General features: G+C 41.7%; 1 protein-coding gene across 1 annotated transcript; it reads left to right on the forward strand.

The window, feature by feature from the left end:
- The first annotated feature begins 1,466 nt into the window (after positions 1-1,466).
- On the forward strand, positions 1,467-3,658 carry LOC120111049 (U-box domain-containing protein 4-like). The gene is made up of 2 exons (XM_039127384.1): positions 1,467-3,047; positions 3,128-3,658. The coding sequence occupies exons 1-2, from the start codon at positions 1,752-1,754 to the stop codon at positions 3,200-3,202; spliced, it is 1,371 nt and encodes a 456-aa protein (XP_038983312.1). The 5' UTR covers positions 1,467-1,751; the 3' UTR covers positions 3,203-3,658.
- The last annotated feature ends 13,559 nt before the right edge of the window (positions 3,659-17,217 follow it).

Genomic DNA, 17,217 nt, shown 5'->3' on the forward strand with positions numbered 1-17,217 from the left:
AGCTCACGAGCCCAAATAAGGGATCAGTCCAATTAACAATTTAATTGGATCCCAATTAAATTTGGACTCAACCCAATTAAATTTTATTTGGCTCAATCAATTTAAATCCCAATCTAATTGAACCCAGTTGGATTTAGATTAGACCCAACCCGAGCTAACCCAAATCCATTTAATTTCTTTAAATCGAATTGGATTGGTTCGGGTTCGGACTCAACCCGTTAACCCGAACCCAACCCGTTAACCCATTTTTATTTTCTTTCTCCTTTCTTCTCGGTTTCTCCAGAACATTCCCTACCCCTCTGCCTCTGGCCCTCCTTTCTTCTCGCCGTTCTCGATTTCTTCTCCGTTCTCCTCGTCGGCTCGCCCCCAAGCCCGAAGCCGATGCCCCCTTCTCTCTGACAACGACTACGACGATGATGACGACGTCGTACACCCGATCCCAGCTCTCCGAAAAGCTTCGCCGCTTCCTCCTCTCCCTTCTCCGCCCCCGATGCCGTCGCCCCCGGCGGGGGAGGCAACAAGCGTGAAGCGCCGCCGCCCCATCCGGCCGTTCCCGCGTCGAGGTCCCCCCTACCCCCTGCTTTCACAGTGAAAGTTTCACTCCCTCCCCGCCGGCCGAGCCCCCGGCGCCCGCAGTGCCCGCGGCCGACCCGCGGCCGATGCCCGTGCCAGCGGTGCTTGCGGCCGCCCCCTTCTTTCTTCTCTTCTTCTTCTTTTCTTTCTTTCTTTCTTTCTTTCTTTATTTCCTTCGTTCTTTTCTCCTCCGACGAACGATGGGGATGGGGCGCCGGGGCGGGCTCGGGCTCGGGCAAATGAGCCTTACGAGCCCAAGCCGGAGCCGGGCTGTGCCAAGCGAGCCCGAGCCCAAGCCCAGTACAGCGCTCGATACCGAGCTCGAGCCGAAGCCAGAGCCTAGACTTTTATGGAGCGAGCCGTAGGCTCGGCTCGGCTCGTTGACAGCCCTATGTGCAAACATAAGTTCTGAAACTATAGATGGATTGGCTCGAATTGAACTTGACTCGAACCTAAATTTTTTGGATTGGATCCAGATTATATATGGATCCAACCCGACCTGAATGATCTGTTGGGTCAAAAATTGTGGTGGTAGACCCAATTTGATCCGATCTTAGTCGGATTTGGGTCCAAAATTAGGATTCGAACAAAAAAACAAAATTACGTTGGGGTTACTCATGACCCGATCTGATCCGAACTATTTGCACTTCTAAGCTTAATTAAAAAAAAACTTTCTCACCGCCAGATCAATATTTACGTCAAGTACACGTGCCAGGTCAGTAGAACATCCGTGGAGGACGATCCGTTAGACGCTGTGTGACCGGAAGCAGGGGATCCTCGGGAGTAAGAGCCTCTCACGGCAATCAAAGCGCCCTATTCAACGGACACGCGCCCACCATCCAGCGGCTGCCACCACCTCCCCAAAGATTCCTCCTGGAAACACTCCGAACACTGCACTACTCGCCTTTCAAATCCGCACACGAGCGTCGAGACCCTTGCCGTCAACTGGTAACCCGAAAGCCCATTCTCGTCAATTCCCTCCACGCCCCCACAATAAAAACCATTCCTTCTACCCAGCGCCGACGCGTCCAACCACCCGTCCAGCCGTCCTTCCTCCCATATCTCCATTAACGCCCCTCACTGGAGCTCATTCTCCATGTATTTCCCTTGGAAATTTCCCTTCTGATCCTTCTCTCCTCTTCTCGCTCGTCAGAACGGTGTAGACTTCTTAGGAAGTCATGGTATCACTGGCGGAATCCCAGATCCCTTCGTCGCAGAGCCCCTGCTCTTCTTCGACTAGGATCCAGAAGTCCCATGGGCGATCGATGAGGACGGTGAGGTGCAATCTATACAAGGATGACCGGAATTGCTCCTTGGATGACGCTCCGGCGAGTGGGAACTCGGCGGCGGTGTCGGAGAATTTGACGGATTCCGTGGTGGATTTCAAGCTCCGGGAGCTCGCGGTGGGGATGGGCTCCGCCGACGCCGCCAAATCCGCCTCCACGGAGGACGCCAGCGATCTCCTCGATCTTTCTCGGGATTTCTCCGAGTGCTCCAGCTTCAACTCGGATATATCTGGAGAGCTCCAGCGGCTGGCTTCGATCATCCCTATATCGGAGGCGCCGCAGAGCTCGCCGTCGGATCTGGACGACTTGGAGGTTCTCGGGTCAGGATTCTCCTCCTCGGATATTGCGGAGAGCGCAGCGGCGGTGGAGAGCTTGGAGCCGGCGGTGAGGGCCTGCGTGGAGCGCCTGGAGTCGGTGGCGGCGCCGGTGGAGGCGAAGGGGGCGGCGGCTGCGAAGCTAAGGCTGATGGCGAAGCACCGGTCGGATTTCCGGGCGCTGATCGGTGCCTCAGGGGCGATCCCAGCGCTGATCCCGCTCCTCCGGAGCGCGGATCCGGCGACGCAGGAGAACGCGGTGACTGCGCTGCTGAACCTATCGCTTGAGGAGGCGAACAAGGTCCCGATCACGGCGGCGGGGGCGATCAAGCCGCTGGTGTACGCCCTCCGGACGGGGACGGCGGCGGCGAAGCAGAACGCGGCGTGCGCGCTGCTGAGCCTGGCGATGGTGGAGGAGAACCGGACGACGATCGGGTTATGCGGGGCGATCCCGCCGCTGGTGTCGCTGCTGCTCCACGGGTCGAGTAGGGGAAAGAAGGACGCGCTGACGACGCTGTACAAGCTGTGCTCCGCGAGGCAGAACAAGGAGAGGGCGGTGCGGGCGGGGGTGGCGGGGCCGCTGGTGGGGCTGGTGGGGGAGCGCGGAGGGGGGACGGCAGAGAAGGCGATGGTGGTGCTGGGATCGCTGGCGGCGATCCCGGAGGGGCGGGCGGCGGTGGTGGAGGCCGGGGGGATCCCGGCGCTGGTGGAGGCGATCGAGGACGGGCCGGCCCGGGGGAAGGAGTTCGCCGTGCTCGCCCTCCTCCAGCTCTGCGCCGAGAGCGCCCGCAACCGCGCCCTTCTCGTCCGCGAGGGCGCCATCCCGCCGCTCGTCGCCCTCTCCCAGTCCGGCTCCGCCCGGGCCAAGCACAAGGTTAGTACTTCGCCGCCCTTCTTTTCCCTTTCTTTTTTGTGGAAGACTCGCACCCAAAGTTGTGTCATGTCGTTCCGCAGGCGGAGACGCTTCTGGGGTACCTGCGGGAGCAACGGCAGGACGGCGGCGCTACGCCGGGCGTGGGAAGGTACTAACGGTAACCATAACGGCAGCGGTAACTCCACCACCTGTTTCAATAAGCGAACCCTTTTGTGAATCTTTTTTTGGGGTTACGTGGCTGGCTGAGAGGTGCGGAGGAGATGGAGAGTAAGATGAGCCTCCGGTGGAGTGGAACGGGGTGTTCGTTAATTGTAGTAGTTTATTACGGTGTGTGCTCTATGTAAATAGGGAGGTAGTTTTGTGTGAATATTTTGTTTGTGAGGTTGGAGTTGGGGAGGAGACTTCTGATCTGAAGGTTGACGAGTCTTTTAGGGATGGAGTGGACTTAGTAATAGGGGGTTTAATTAATGATGTTAATGTGTATGGATTGCAAGGGCTTTTCCCAGAGGATTTGGTTATGAAAACCTTTGGTTTTGGTTTGGATTTTTGCGATCCAAATTCTGCTGTTTAGTTATTGATCAAAAAAGTGTGCAATGGATTCTTCTTCTATATACTCATTTTGCTTAGCTTGAAGTCCGAGTTAATCACTCTCCAACTAGTTTCTGTCCAGCGAGATTGCTATGTTCTATCCCTTAGTATTTTGACAAATTCATATGAACCATTGACCCTTAAATTTCTGAAAAAACTGTAGATTATCGTCTCTAAACCATGACATGAGGCCGCTTTGAGGAATTAATATTTTATCTTGGATGTTATAATTAAGATAATTAACATGAGATACGGGAACAAAGAAAGGGACATCCATGGGTGTTTGTCGGGTCCACATGAAGGCCGCCCCACCGACTGAGAGCATAAGCAGGGGCATAACCAGTACAACATCATAATAAAATCTTAAGAGATATAATATGAGTTTAAGGGAAAAGGGTGTGAGAGGCATCATTTGAAAGCAGCCACTTTGATTACTGATTCCAAATCAGCACAGCATTGTTGCCAGGCTTTAGTAATGATGGTTCTGGTAGTTGGTCCACCAAATCAACAGCTTAACAATACTTTTATTATTGCTGCCTTTGTTTTCTAATTGCAACTAGTGTCTTCATCACACTTTAATACCATGGGGGGGTATATATATATAGTCAGAATGGGATTTGAATATTAGATGAAAGTTGGTATTGAATTTTGAAAGATTATTGTATTTTCATTCTTCTCTAAAATTAGAATATGAATGGAACTGACTCCAACAATTCCAGAGCCTAACTTCTTCTAACCAAATATGCCTTTAGTGTTTGCTTAGATGAGGGTTCGAGAGGAAAGACATCATTTCTTCTCTGTTTTTCTAAATTAACCAAACTGTTAAGAGGTCTAAGCCATCCACTGTTGGCTCCGACAATGTTGACCGCAGAGGACCAAATTAATGTCTGCGAGATGATATCTTCTTACTTTGATGCCCATAGAGTTTTAGAATTCCTCTATTTCCACCTGGCAATTAGGAAGTAGTTTTGATAATAATGGTAAGAGCACCGACAATCCCCTTCTCCCTCCACCTGGGTCAGAGTCTATGTCTTCAAGCAGAGCCTCTTTATCTAATGCTGCCAGAACCAGCATACCCGAGGACAAGGATACCGAGTGACCTATATCTAGGTGAAAAATTTTGTTTACTGATTACCCTATCCTTATAATTTACAACATCAAGAGCTCTTTATGGCTGCAAAATTTTGTTTAGAAACTTGGGCAGGATGAAGCTGTCATGCTTTCTATAAAATTCTAGTCTCAAATAGATGCACCACGTTATATTAATCCCACACTGCAAATGGTCGGAGTTATGTTATCAGAACACTCCTATTGAAATCAGCAATCAGCAGAGATAAATAATGAAGTGGATCTAGGAAAACCAGGGAATCTAGTTGCGGGGATCTACTTTTTAAATCTAGAATTAATAGATATACAGTGATAAGGCCCCAAAAGGACTTGGTGCCAGGCTGTGCTTACAGCTTAGCTGTGCCGTAAGTGATATAATGAGCATAAAACCGGATGACTAAATAATTTTCCACAACATTATATTATATATATAATTATATATATAATTATCATAGAGACCGGGCTACACTCAAGTAAATTTTTACTCAAATCCAATTAGATCTATACTGAACAATAGAGATCCAATTCGGTCATATCCATATTGATAATTTTAGTCATGGGATGCGATCTAATACCTCTAAATTATTTATATACTAAAAATCATACAATTCAAAAGCTCTTAATCTATGCATCAAATGGTTCAAAAATGGACAGATTTTTAGTATGTAACCAGTTTAAAAATAATAGATCATATGCAATGGTTTGGAACATTAATATGGACCTTTATTGTTCAATGTAGATCTGACTGAATCTGAATGGAGATCTATATATATATATAAATATATTGCTATCAACATCCTTCCTGAAAATGGCGTTGCATAGGACCACAAACATCAACTTCATGACTCATCATCCCCAGCCATGATACAAGGCTAACTTCAACTCCACTTGGGTCAATAAGATCAATCCACTAGTCCACTCTCATACGTCTCCCAGATTTAATAATGGGCTAGATCCACTCAAAGGAGCCTTGGGATAACACCGGCTCCAGACCGCAACAAAAATGTGTTGCCTTGTCAATAGCTTTAGCTAGGGTCATGGCTGCAGATGAAAAATTATTCATGCCGGATGCCACCCAAAAAACAAACGAATTAGTCTAAAGTTGCAAGCATTGATGCCACACAAAAGGATTAATTGAATACCGAGCTAGCCCCTTGGCCTCATCAAATCATGCAAGGAAAACAAACAGCCGTGGATGGTAATGGGGCGGCTATAAACCCATTGCTCCGAGGTGGTCAATGGAGGTAAACCAGCATTATGATACTCCCAAGAGGAGCATGGCAGTATCCTTCTCGCTTTCTCAATTGCAGTTCTCTTTTTCAGGTTGGTGGGCCTCATACGACCATGTGAGAACTCCATGCGTAAAAAGCTAGAACTTTTTTTCACCCGAGAGTACAGGGGGATGATGCTCGCATAGCAACATGTGAAGCCAGGCTCAGTACTACTCTTTTGCTTTTGGAATTGCCAATTCCTGCCTGAAGCTCCATATCTGGACCTAAGCATGCTGTGGGACAACGATATCTTCCGTACAGGGAATGCAGGATGGCGTCCACTTTTTCCTTATGCTAACTGTGACTCTTTTTACTTCGTCTGGTGTTCATAGCATTGAAGAAAGGCCGGCGAGCCTATGGTCGCCCACATGTGGTCCATTTGGAAGATAGCAGGAGATGGAATCCAGGGATGCTTTGGATCCACCGCCCACCTTTTTTTTTTTTTTGGTTAGATATATAGGTTTAAAAACACCATACATCCATGAGAATAGGAAAATAAAATATTTAAGAATTAAGAAGGATCCGCTGTTGAATCTCAAAATATAGTTAAGGTATTGTTTGTCATGTAAGTTGCCATCCAATTTGCTGCAATAATAGCTTTTCCGTAGATATATGAAGTCTTCTATGAGATTAATGAAGAGATGGTGTCGGGCCTCCGACGAGGTTTTGCTCTCATGGATGGCCCCAGGCTTTGCTCTTTGGGATTCCATGTCCTTCCTTGCAACTCCAGCTGGGTTTTCACCTAAAAGCTATGGGACAACGCTATCATTTGAACAGGAAACTTGATATGCTCTCATGTGGCATCCTGTGATTGGGGATCAATTTCCTTTCCATTGCTCTCTATGGAACAGTAAAGAATGGGGATCAATGTATTGTAGAAGATGAAAAGAGACTTTAGTATCCACAGGGCTATTTATGGGTCCACTTGATAGCTACCTTTCATCTTTTAGCAGTGCTCTAATCACGTATGAGAGGGATGATCAAAATTCTGAATACTAGATTGATGTCAAAAGAATAAATTTGTTCTTAATCTACCAACTCGATACTTGGGAAGGGATGACTGAAAATTTTAGGTCAAACTTCAATCTTCAAGAAAGCAGCAATGGCTGAAAATTACAGGCAAACTGTGAAAGAGAATATAAGACAAACTACAACACTTTACACTGACTTCAACAGTGTATATCGGCCTGCCCGTGACAAGAATCTCCATTTCCACCCGTTCATCTTAGAAATGATTTTCTTACATGAGGGAGGGAAGCCATTTGCCTTTAATCTTTTACCTGCCATCGGGGTGCCCAAGTGCCTGAAGGTCCTTGAATGAGTATTTATGTTTAAGATAGAACTGATATTGTTTCTAATGCTCTGTGCCAAAATAGAGCTGAAAATGATTAGAGACTTCCGAAGGTTCACAGATTGACCCAAGTGAAAGCAGTATTCAAGCATAATATGCTTCAGGGCTTCTGCATTATTAATTGTAGCTTTTATTGGAAGCAAGAGATCGTCTGCAAACATAAGATGGGAAATCTTGAACCGTTTGTAGAGGTCTGAAAACCTGTGACTCCCCTGCATCCATGGCTACTTGAATTCTTCTCATTAGCATTTCTAAACACAAAACAAATAAGGAAAAAATAGACATCACTGGTTAAGCCCAAGGTCGAACCAAACCAAAGGGTGGGGCTGCCATTAATTAACACCAAAAAGGCAGAATCAGACAAGCAAGCTGCAGTCCATTTAATCATAATGGTTACGAACCTCCAATTGATAACTCCATTTTACACGGTCCTAAGCCCTCTCCATATCGGCTTTAATCATCATCAGAGCCTTTTGATTTCGGAGCTACCTGCAAGAAGGGAAGAACTTCTTGAGCAATGATAATATTATCAGTAATTTCCTACCTTGGATGAATACTCCCTGTTCTTCCAAGACCAACATTGGCAGGCAAACCTTTGATCTGTTAGCCAGCAATTTGGCAACCATCTTGTAGATGTTGTTTCATAAATTGATGGGGTGGAAATCTTTCAGCTCCTTGGCATCTGATCCAGTCAAAGAGAAAGAAGAATTTCTTTAACTTGCTTAACTCGAATTTCTAAAAGATAACTAGAAGGAGATGGAAGAATTTTGAAAGTAGGATTTAAGTCCCTTTTTTTTATTGATTCTCCGCATCCTAAACTATGGTACATAGCCCCTATGTATAATGCTAGTGAGGTCCCCCTCTTTTAAAATTTGGGTTGGATTTCTCTCCTAGTTCGAATATGACTAGTTATCATAAAATAAATATGTCTAATAAAAATATTCTTAAAAAACTAAAATTTTTGAAGAGGTAGATCCGACTTTTATATCAACTCTATCTCCTATTACTCCACCTGATTTTTCTTGGATAGAAAGCTATGCTCGGTCAAAGTCTTACTTGACAAGAAACTTTGGGTTTGCCTAGCCCATTTTATGGCCTAAACAAAGGAATTTCAGTCTGATTCAATCTCAGGTTGGCCTGAAGTTGTAGATATCAAAAAACTACCTAATTTTAAAAAAAAAGATCATCTCAATCTGGCATCCTATCACTAAGTTATGGCCTCTGAAATTTTGGCATGTGATTCGGCTTTCTGATGTAGTGGATCTTGCTCCTGGACCTTGTCCAGCCTTTCTCATTGTGGCCAAAATATTCCACATCGAATTTTCATAGTAGACAAAGTGATCCACATCGAGTCTCGTGATCCTCCTAAATACCTATAGTGGCCAAAGTGATCTACATCGAGTCTAATAATCTTTTTAGAATTTGTAGTAGCCAAAGTAGTCTATATTGAGTGTGGTAATTTTTCTGAATACTCATAGTGGCTAAATTAGTCCACATTGAGTTTGGTGATCCCCTTAGATCTCATAGTAGCTAAAGTGATCCACATCGAGTCTAGTGATCCTTTTGCATATACATAGTGGCCAATATAGTCCATATCGAGTTGGGTGATCCTTTTAAATATTTATAGTGGCCAAAGTGTTCCATATTAAGTTTAGTGATTTTCTTGGATTCTCGTAGGGACTAAAATGATCCACATCGAGTCCAGTGATCCTCTTGAATACTCGTACTGGCCAAAATGGTCCATATCGAGTCCGGTGATCTTTCTAGATTAAAGCTATTTTTGTTTAGAGGATTCAACTTCTGCTAAATTAGAATGAAGATGGAAAAGCACCTGCTTCCCTCCCTCATGGATGAACCACTTGGTTTTGCTCGAAGATAGAATTGCCGGTGTTTGTGTTGAAAGCATCGCCAATCGAGACACGATCTTAGCACTGAAGATATCTTCTCCTCTAATTGTGTGAGACATTCTATCATCTCATCATCCATCGAGGTAGAGCTAGCAATCGTACTCGTCTTTATTCTTCAATATACTTCAAACAAAGATAGCCCTTTTCCTAACTACTTGTATCTCTCATGCATTCAGTCCATGAACTAAGACTCTCGTAGATGTAGAGAACTGAAGCTTTGGTACCAACTTAATCTAATTAGATCAAGTTAGAATTCCATCAAGTAAGAGCATGGAGTTGATACCAACTTAATTTGATCGCCAAGAAGGAAGAATTTCTTCAATCCATTCAACTCGGATATCTAAAAGAAAACTAGAAGGAGATGGAAGAATTTTGAAAGTAAGGCTTAAGTTCTTTTTTCTTTCATTGATTCTCCACATTCTAATCTGTGGTACGTAGCCCCTATTTATAATACTAGTGAGGTCCATCCTTTCACAAATTGGTTTAGATTTCTCTTTTAGTTTGAATATGACTAGGTATTCTAAAATAAATGTGACTAATAGCAATATTCTAGAAAAAATGTTAATTCTTGAAAAGGTAGATCTCGACTTCTACATCAATTCTGTCTTCTATCACTCCGCCTAATTCTTCTTTGATAGAGAGCTAGGCCCGATCAAAGTCTTATCCGAAAAGAAAACTTTCGATTTGACCAGTCCATTTTGGGGCCTAAATGATAAAGTTTCTGCCCGATTCAACCCTTAGGAGTTGGCCCAAAGTTATAGATCTCGAAAAATTATTCAATTTTAACTAGCTTATTTCGAAAACTAAATGATGAAATTTCAGCCCGATTCAACCTCCTAGGAGGTTGGCCCAAAGTTACAAATCTTGAGAAACTATCCATTTTTTATATAAAAAAGTGATTATCTCAATCGGACATCGTATGACCAAGTTATGAACTTCAAAAGTTTGGCATGCAATTCGGCTTTTTGATGTAGTGGATCTTGCTTCTGGATCTTGTCCAGCCCTGCTCGTAGTGGCTAAAGTGATCTGCATCGAGTCTGGTGATCTTTCTGGATACCCATAGTAGCTAAAGTGATCTACATCGAGTCCGACGATCTTTGTAAATACCCGTAGTAGCCAAGTAGTCCACATCAAGTATGGTGATCCTTCTGAATGCTCGTAGTGGCTAAATTGGTTCACATCGAGTCTGGTGATCTTTCTGGATATCCATAGTAGCTAAAGTGATCTACATCGACTTTGGTGATCTTTTTGGATATCTGTACTGGCTTAAGTATCCACAATGAGTTTGCTAATCCTCTTGGATATCTGTAGTGGTTAATATGATCCACATCGAGTATGGTGATCTTCCTAAATACTCGTAGTGGACAAAGTGTTCACCTTGAGTTTGGTGATCTCCTTAGATACTCATAGTGGCCAAAGCGATACACATTGAGTCTAGTGATCCTCTTAAATATTTGTAATGGCCTACATCAAGTCCGATGATCCTTTTGAATCAGAATCCACCTTCTTCTGAATCAGAGTGGTGTAAGCTTGTTCCCCCCTTTGGGAATCCTTCTTATGACTAACATTTTGTTGATGGCCTCTATGACATTCTTCCTATTTTTTTGCTAAAAGAGTTTAAAGAAAGATCCCCATTAGGGCCATAGACTTTATCTAAAAAGATACTTGCCACCACCTGGTCAATCTCCCTCTCTGAAATGGCGGCTACATGTAGGTCATTATTCTGAACTATTTGTGATTGTAGGTAAACTAAAGTTTGTACATAAAAGAGCTAGATTCCAATTACAGCAAAAATATTGCTAAAAGGACTGATGAATCTCCTTATCATTGGTAAGCTCATTGTCCTTTGTAGTTATAACCCTCTTGATTCTATTCCTTCTTCGACACAAACTTGTGGTTCGATGGAAAAAGGAGGTATTCAAATCACCATCCTTCAACCATTAAACTCTAGACTTCTGCCTCCACATAATTTCTTGCTGCTTCATCACCCTATTGTGATCCCGGAGCTTTTTAAGAAGGATCTCATGTTGAGCAGCACTCAAGCCTCTTGATCGAATGTCCTTCTCTTGCAAATTAGCTATTTCAACCTCCAACCTCTTACCCTTCTGTTGTTGCCCTTTCTGTCCTATTTCAGGTAAGCTAGGAAAGTCGGAATATCTGGAGAGCTCGGTTGGTTAAGATAGAAGACACCCACCAAGCATGACTAGATGAGACCCGGATGCATGCATGGACATGATATTGATGTCAAGCTAGCTAGAAAGATGTGGGTTAAATGAAGAATAGAGAACGGCGTGGGTCTAAATGCCTTAACATTCAAGAACATTTGCTACTATCTCATCACTACTTGAAGAAGATGGTCATGGGAATGGATGAGGGCATAGTGTTGGGTTATAGTAGAAGGATGTAGTATCGGGTTACGGTCAAGGTATAGTGCTAGGTTGTGATGAAAGCTAAGTTACACTTCTTCCTAGAAAAATGACTAAGATAAAGATAAAAAACTGATTGGTTTGATTATCAAAAGATCCTTCGTATACAATACAATTCTAATATTTATATAAAGACATGATAACTAAAGCATAACTAAAATAAAATAACCATAATACAACTGCTAGTCTTTGTAACTATCTTTATCGCCAAGATCTCAATTGATTTTGATAGTTCATGACTTTCATGATCCCAATGCCATGTAACTGCAACTTGGGATACTTTGTACCTCTCGTCCTGCTGCTTGTACAAGTATAATTTTATCTTCAGCTTGATTATTTATATTCTAGTAGAATCCTATCCGTTTGGTCTTTATTTTTATACTTGGCACAATTTGCTGCAACCAAACTCTACTCTGCCCGGCAAGGGTCATGTGACTTTGCATATTTGGCTCTCTAAAATCCGATCCATGTGACAGTTACTATCTGCTGCCATTTTGATTGTTAAGATAGGGTATAAACACCTTCTCAAATAGATTACTAACAATGCCTTCCTTGGCGCTCTTGCTCATTTTGGTTCCAACATGGTTTCAAGCTATTTAATGAAATGCTTCAGAGAAATGTGGTCTCATCTAACACCATGGTTGTCGGCTATGCTAATGATGATGATCTAACCTTGGCAAAGGACTTTTGTGATAAAATGCTTGTCTAAGTTATTGTCTTTTGGCTTATCATGATGTTGGAATACCATAAGATAGATGCCACATGATCATGTGTTTGATAGATGCCATTCAATTGTTATTTGATAGAATGTCTAAGAGGAACTTTATCTCATGGATGGTAATGGTCGCCTAGGTTCTCATAGTGTGGTTAACCATAAGAGATCCTAATGCTGTTTCATAAGATGCACTTGAGCCAAATATGACCATCATTGTTGGTATCATTTTGACTACTGCTAGGGCTAAAAACATGTTAGATATTATCGACTCTATTAGTTTCGGTACTTGATTTGTGAGTCAGATTTAGATAAAAATCCTTGTATCCGAGGGCTTGATTAGCTAAACGTGGCCACCATGGTTGGTTCATTCTTTTGCTACTAGGGCAAATATTATTTGACCGTATTTCTATATTTGTATAAACTTTTTTCTTAAGTTCTTTCATGACAAATTATTCATGATTCTTTTTATTTATGCTGCAACAGAACAGTAACAACAGTATTTAAATAGTTTTAATTTTTATGTATTTTTATTATTTGATTAGATTGTTGGTCTAGATGTTTGGACAGATTGGTCAAAATTAATAATTACGTCTTAGACTATTACCTTGTTACTATGCATTGCCTGCAACTTTGATAGTAAATTTTACTTCCATCCTTTATGATTATGTCCTTTATCTTATTTTTTTATTATCGAAGTCAATTCAAATCTAATTTATATCCAAATAATATCCAATCTATACTTGTAACTTTTTAAAATAGATATGAATATACTTAATATTCAGTTCTTATCCATATTCGTTAAGAACAAATATGGATATCAATTTTGATATTCATTTAGCATCTGCATTCATTTTCATATTTGTTGAAAACATATTGATACAAATATTTGATCCATATCCGATGTATTTTCAGGCCTAACTGCTGCCCAACTAAAAAGTGATCTTGAGATATATAAAATATTGTTGATAATTATTTTATTTTGATGTATATTTATTTGTATTATAATAATATATTTATATTAGAAATAAGCATGGGGTGGATGCATATTTACCAACCTATTAAAAGGGTAATCATATCTATTTTAGATAATCGAACCAAATAGGTTTTGTATACTTGTAATTCTCATTTGCAGCTTTTCTAGAAAAGAAGTTTTGCAACAATCATAATTGTATCCAAGCTATCAAGATTTAGATGCATGCAACTACAATAGCTATGATTCCACTTGCATGCAACTTGTATCATACTATATTTCTAGTTGTAACGAACCAAACAACCTTATTATTAATTAGACTTCCAGACAAGCCTGTAAATCATTATGAATTTAAACATATGCACGCAAGTCCAGCCTCCGACTCATGGTTACCTATTGAAAACCATAAAATAAACTCGAGCAGTTGTGAATACAAGAAGAAGTCAGCTCCTCATCCACTTGATTATGGTATTGTCAAGAAGTTATGGTGTATAGACTGTTATTCTTACCAAGTGAGATGATGATAGACTTTCCCATCTCTCTCTTCTATTCTTTTTGTTATAAAAAAATTCATTATGATTTGTGTTTGGATATTTATACAGTTACTCCCTTATAGTTATCCTAAAAATAATCACTTATTAATGACCAAACAGATGGCATCTTTTATACTAATAGATATGCACATTTAATAATGGACAGATTTCTCAACTTGCTGCTCTTAAGTCAACCCCAGGCTTCCCTTTCATCTGTGTAGATGAATGTGGTGCTTTCCCGTTTGTTTCTCCTAATGATGTATGTGCTTACCTAGGCCTTGGAGCACACTAGTCAATCCTTACGAGGACTTCCTGCTATTTTGACTTCCTAAGCCTTTGAGTCTAGATTCTCTTTGATATTTGATGAGAGTACAAAAGTGAAATTCAAACCCAGTAACTCTGGATTTGAACCCAATGCCTGGCAGCCCAAGCTCAATAAATTTTCCAAACATCCACAGCATGGGGGCTTTGAATTTTTCTAATTTCCCAACCGACCGTGGAAACGGACTTTTTAATTCCAAGCATCATGGCATCTCATCCAAGGGACCTAAACCAAATCCAAGGGACTTAAATCAGACCCAAGAGACCTAAGCTAAACTAGCTCTTCAATTCCAAATGGCATCTTATTAGCATCTTTTCGTTTCCCCTGTTCTTCCCAGTTCATCCAAGCGAGGAGCCGACGGAAGAGAAGCGAGGAAAGCAGTCATCGGGAGGAGAAGAGTCCCAAGTCTCATCCGCTCCCAAACCGGCTCTTTCTTGCATCCCACCTTAGCAACTCCCCAACGAACAGAGTACGCGTGAGGAGCTTCCCATCGTCTTCCAACCGTCCGTGGCTCTCAACGGCAGTAAGGGAACTCCAAAGCCAATCCATCCGTTCGCATCCCTGCAGCCGAAGAGTCCCAAGCATTCAAATCCCAGCTTCATCCGCTCCCAGCAGCGTCCGTTCGCATCCCGCCTCAACAACCCCCCATCCGTTCCTGCAGCCGAAGAGTTTCAAGCAATTGAAACCATCCGCAATCCTCCAGCGTCCTTCTGTCTTCCCTTCAACATGCTGAAGGCGTCTATAAAAGAGGGGGAGAGCCATCCGGAGGAGCCATCTGGTGGAGGAGAACCAGCCGCACGGATTCATTCCTACACAGGCGGACGGGAGAGGAAGAGGAGGAGGTTCTATCGGCATTATTCCCAGCCGGACGGATCCATCCCAGTTCGGGCGAGAAAGGGAGGAAGGAGGAGGACACGGAGAGGAGGAATCCAAACAACAGCAGTCCTTCTTCCGATCTTTCCAGCCGGGCGAGGGAGGAGAGGAGCTAGCCGGGTGAGAGGAGGAGGAGACGCGAGAGAGAAGAGAAAACAGAGCACTCTGTTTTCTCAACCAAATTTAAAAAAAAAAGAAAAAGGGATTTATGCTTATTTTATTTATTCTATGCTAATCCTTTTTATGAAAATGTTTGCATCTCATATGGATAGCTAAATTTCTTTAAGCTAAGGCTAGGGAAAAGCCTAGCATTCTCTTCATGTATTTCCTTTAATCATCAATTGGATTTTAATGTTTTTGATTTGATTTATGGTGCAGTAGATTGATAGAAAATATTTCAAACTTATATATTTTCTTTGATTTGTTATTTCCTCCGGGTATAACAGATGCTTAGAAATCCCTGTAGTTTAAAATAGAATTACTGTAATGCTGCCCATAAAACTAAATCTATTTAACTGAGATAATAGATGATTTTAGGAAAAACATGATGAAGTGCTAGGCTGAATCCTGATGCCTTAGTTATATTTTGTTAATCCGAATATTATTTAGCCTTTAGTTTTTGTTCACTGTCAAATCCCTGTGGATTCGATCTCGGACTCACCGAGAATATTACTTTGCTACACCCTATACTTGGGGTATCCTACGTTTAATTTTTCTTTTTAAAAGAGCAAGATTAAAATCGTAGCAAGTTTTTGGCGCCGTTGCCGGGGATTTGCAACGTGGAACGAGAACAAGGCTGAAAATTTCAACTCTTTATTTCTAGTTCTTCAATTTTTCTTTATTTTTAACACAGCTATTTCAAATCTTTTCAGATTCAAGGGCGACACAAAGCAGGACCAGTAACGAGGAAGATCAAGATCACATTTTTGGATTCCCGGAGTGAACGAACTCCGGCCGTGAGTATTTAAATTAATTTTTCTGTTTTGCTCATACTAGTCCTATTTTTCCTAGATTATAATTTTACTCTTATTTTAAAAAAAGTTAAAAAAATTATTATTAATTAAAATAATAAAATAATAAAAATAATAAATAAATAAAAAGAAAAAAAAATTTAGCTAGTTTGCTTGATCAACTATTCAACTGCAATTTAATGACATGACATAAAATGATAAAAATCTTCTTGATTGTTGCATATAGTATAAAGCATTTGCATAAAATAATCTAAGGGCTGAACCCATTAACAAGATAAGGTCGGGATTTCATTACTCGTCCTTAGCCCAAAAATCATCCAAGTGCATAAATATCCTAAGCCTAATTAAAATCAACTAGACATTGGCCCCTAAGGATAATCGAGCTCAATAGGACGAAGACCACTGAAAGTTGCACCAATTTCGCTCTATGACCCCGGTCGATGTCTAGGCAAGCTTTGTCCCTTTAAGTGATTAAAGGGAGACAGTTTCTGTTCGAGGAAAGTGGGTTTTAAGTGGGACCTTTGCTATACGCATCGTGACCCCTCCACTTACCTGGGAGCTTACCTGGTCGACTAGGTTATTAGACCGGATTGGAGGCTTAAGTGTACTCTTCAGCCCAGTTAGGAGCTGTCTAGAATTTTTAGGAAAACCTTAGAAATTGTTGGGTGATGCATGTTTTAATTAAACTTTTGTTTTGCTGTATTAGGGTGTTTGTGTAAAAAAAAAAATAATAATAATAAAAATAAAAATAAAAATAAAAATAAAAAATAATAAAATAAATAAAAAATAATAAAAAAAACTTAGTATATGCGGTTGTGGCAAAGAGATAAAACGAATAGATTATTTCGAGTTGAATCAAAAGATAAAAATTTAATTATTCAAAATTCAAATAATCAAATGGAAGATAATGGTAGTAATCAGGGAGATAATGAATTTCAGGATGACTTACCTATTAGAACGCTTCGTGATTATCTACAACCCGCTAGGACCAGTACCCCATCCTGTATGGTTATTCCTACTGCTGCGGGAGCTTTTGACATGAAACCGGGAATAATCCAATTACTTCCAAAGTTTCACGGACTTGATTCTGAAAGTCCCTATTTGCATCTGAAAGAATTTGATGAAGTATGTTCAAC

This window comes from Phoenix dactylifera, chromosome 6 (genome assembly GCF_009389715.1).
Source record: "Phoenix dactylifera cultivar Barhee BC4 chromosome 6, palm_55x_up_171113_PBpolish2nd_filt_p, whole genome shotgun sequence".
In the NCBI taxonomy this organism is placed as follows: Eukaryota; Viridiplantae; Streptophyta; class Magnoliopsida; order Arecales; family Arecaceae; genus Phoenix; species Phoenix dactylifera.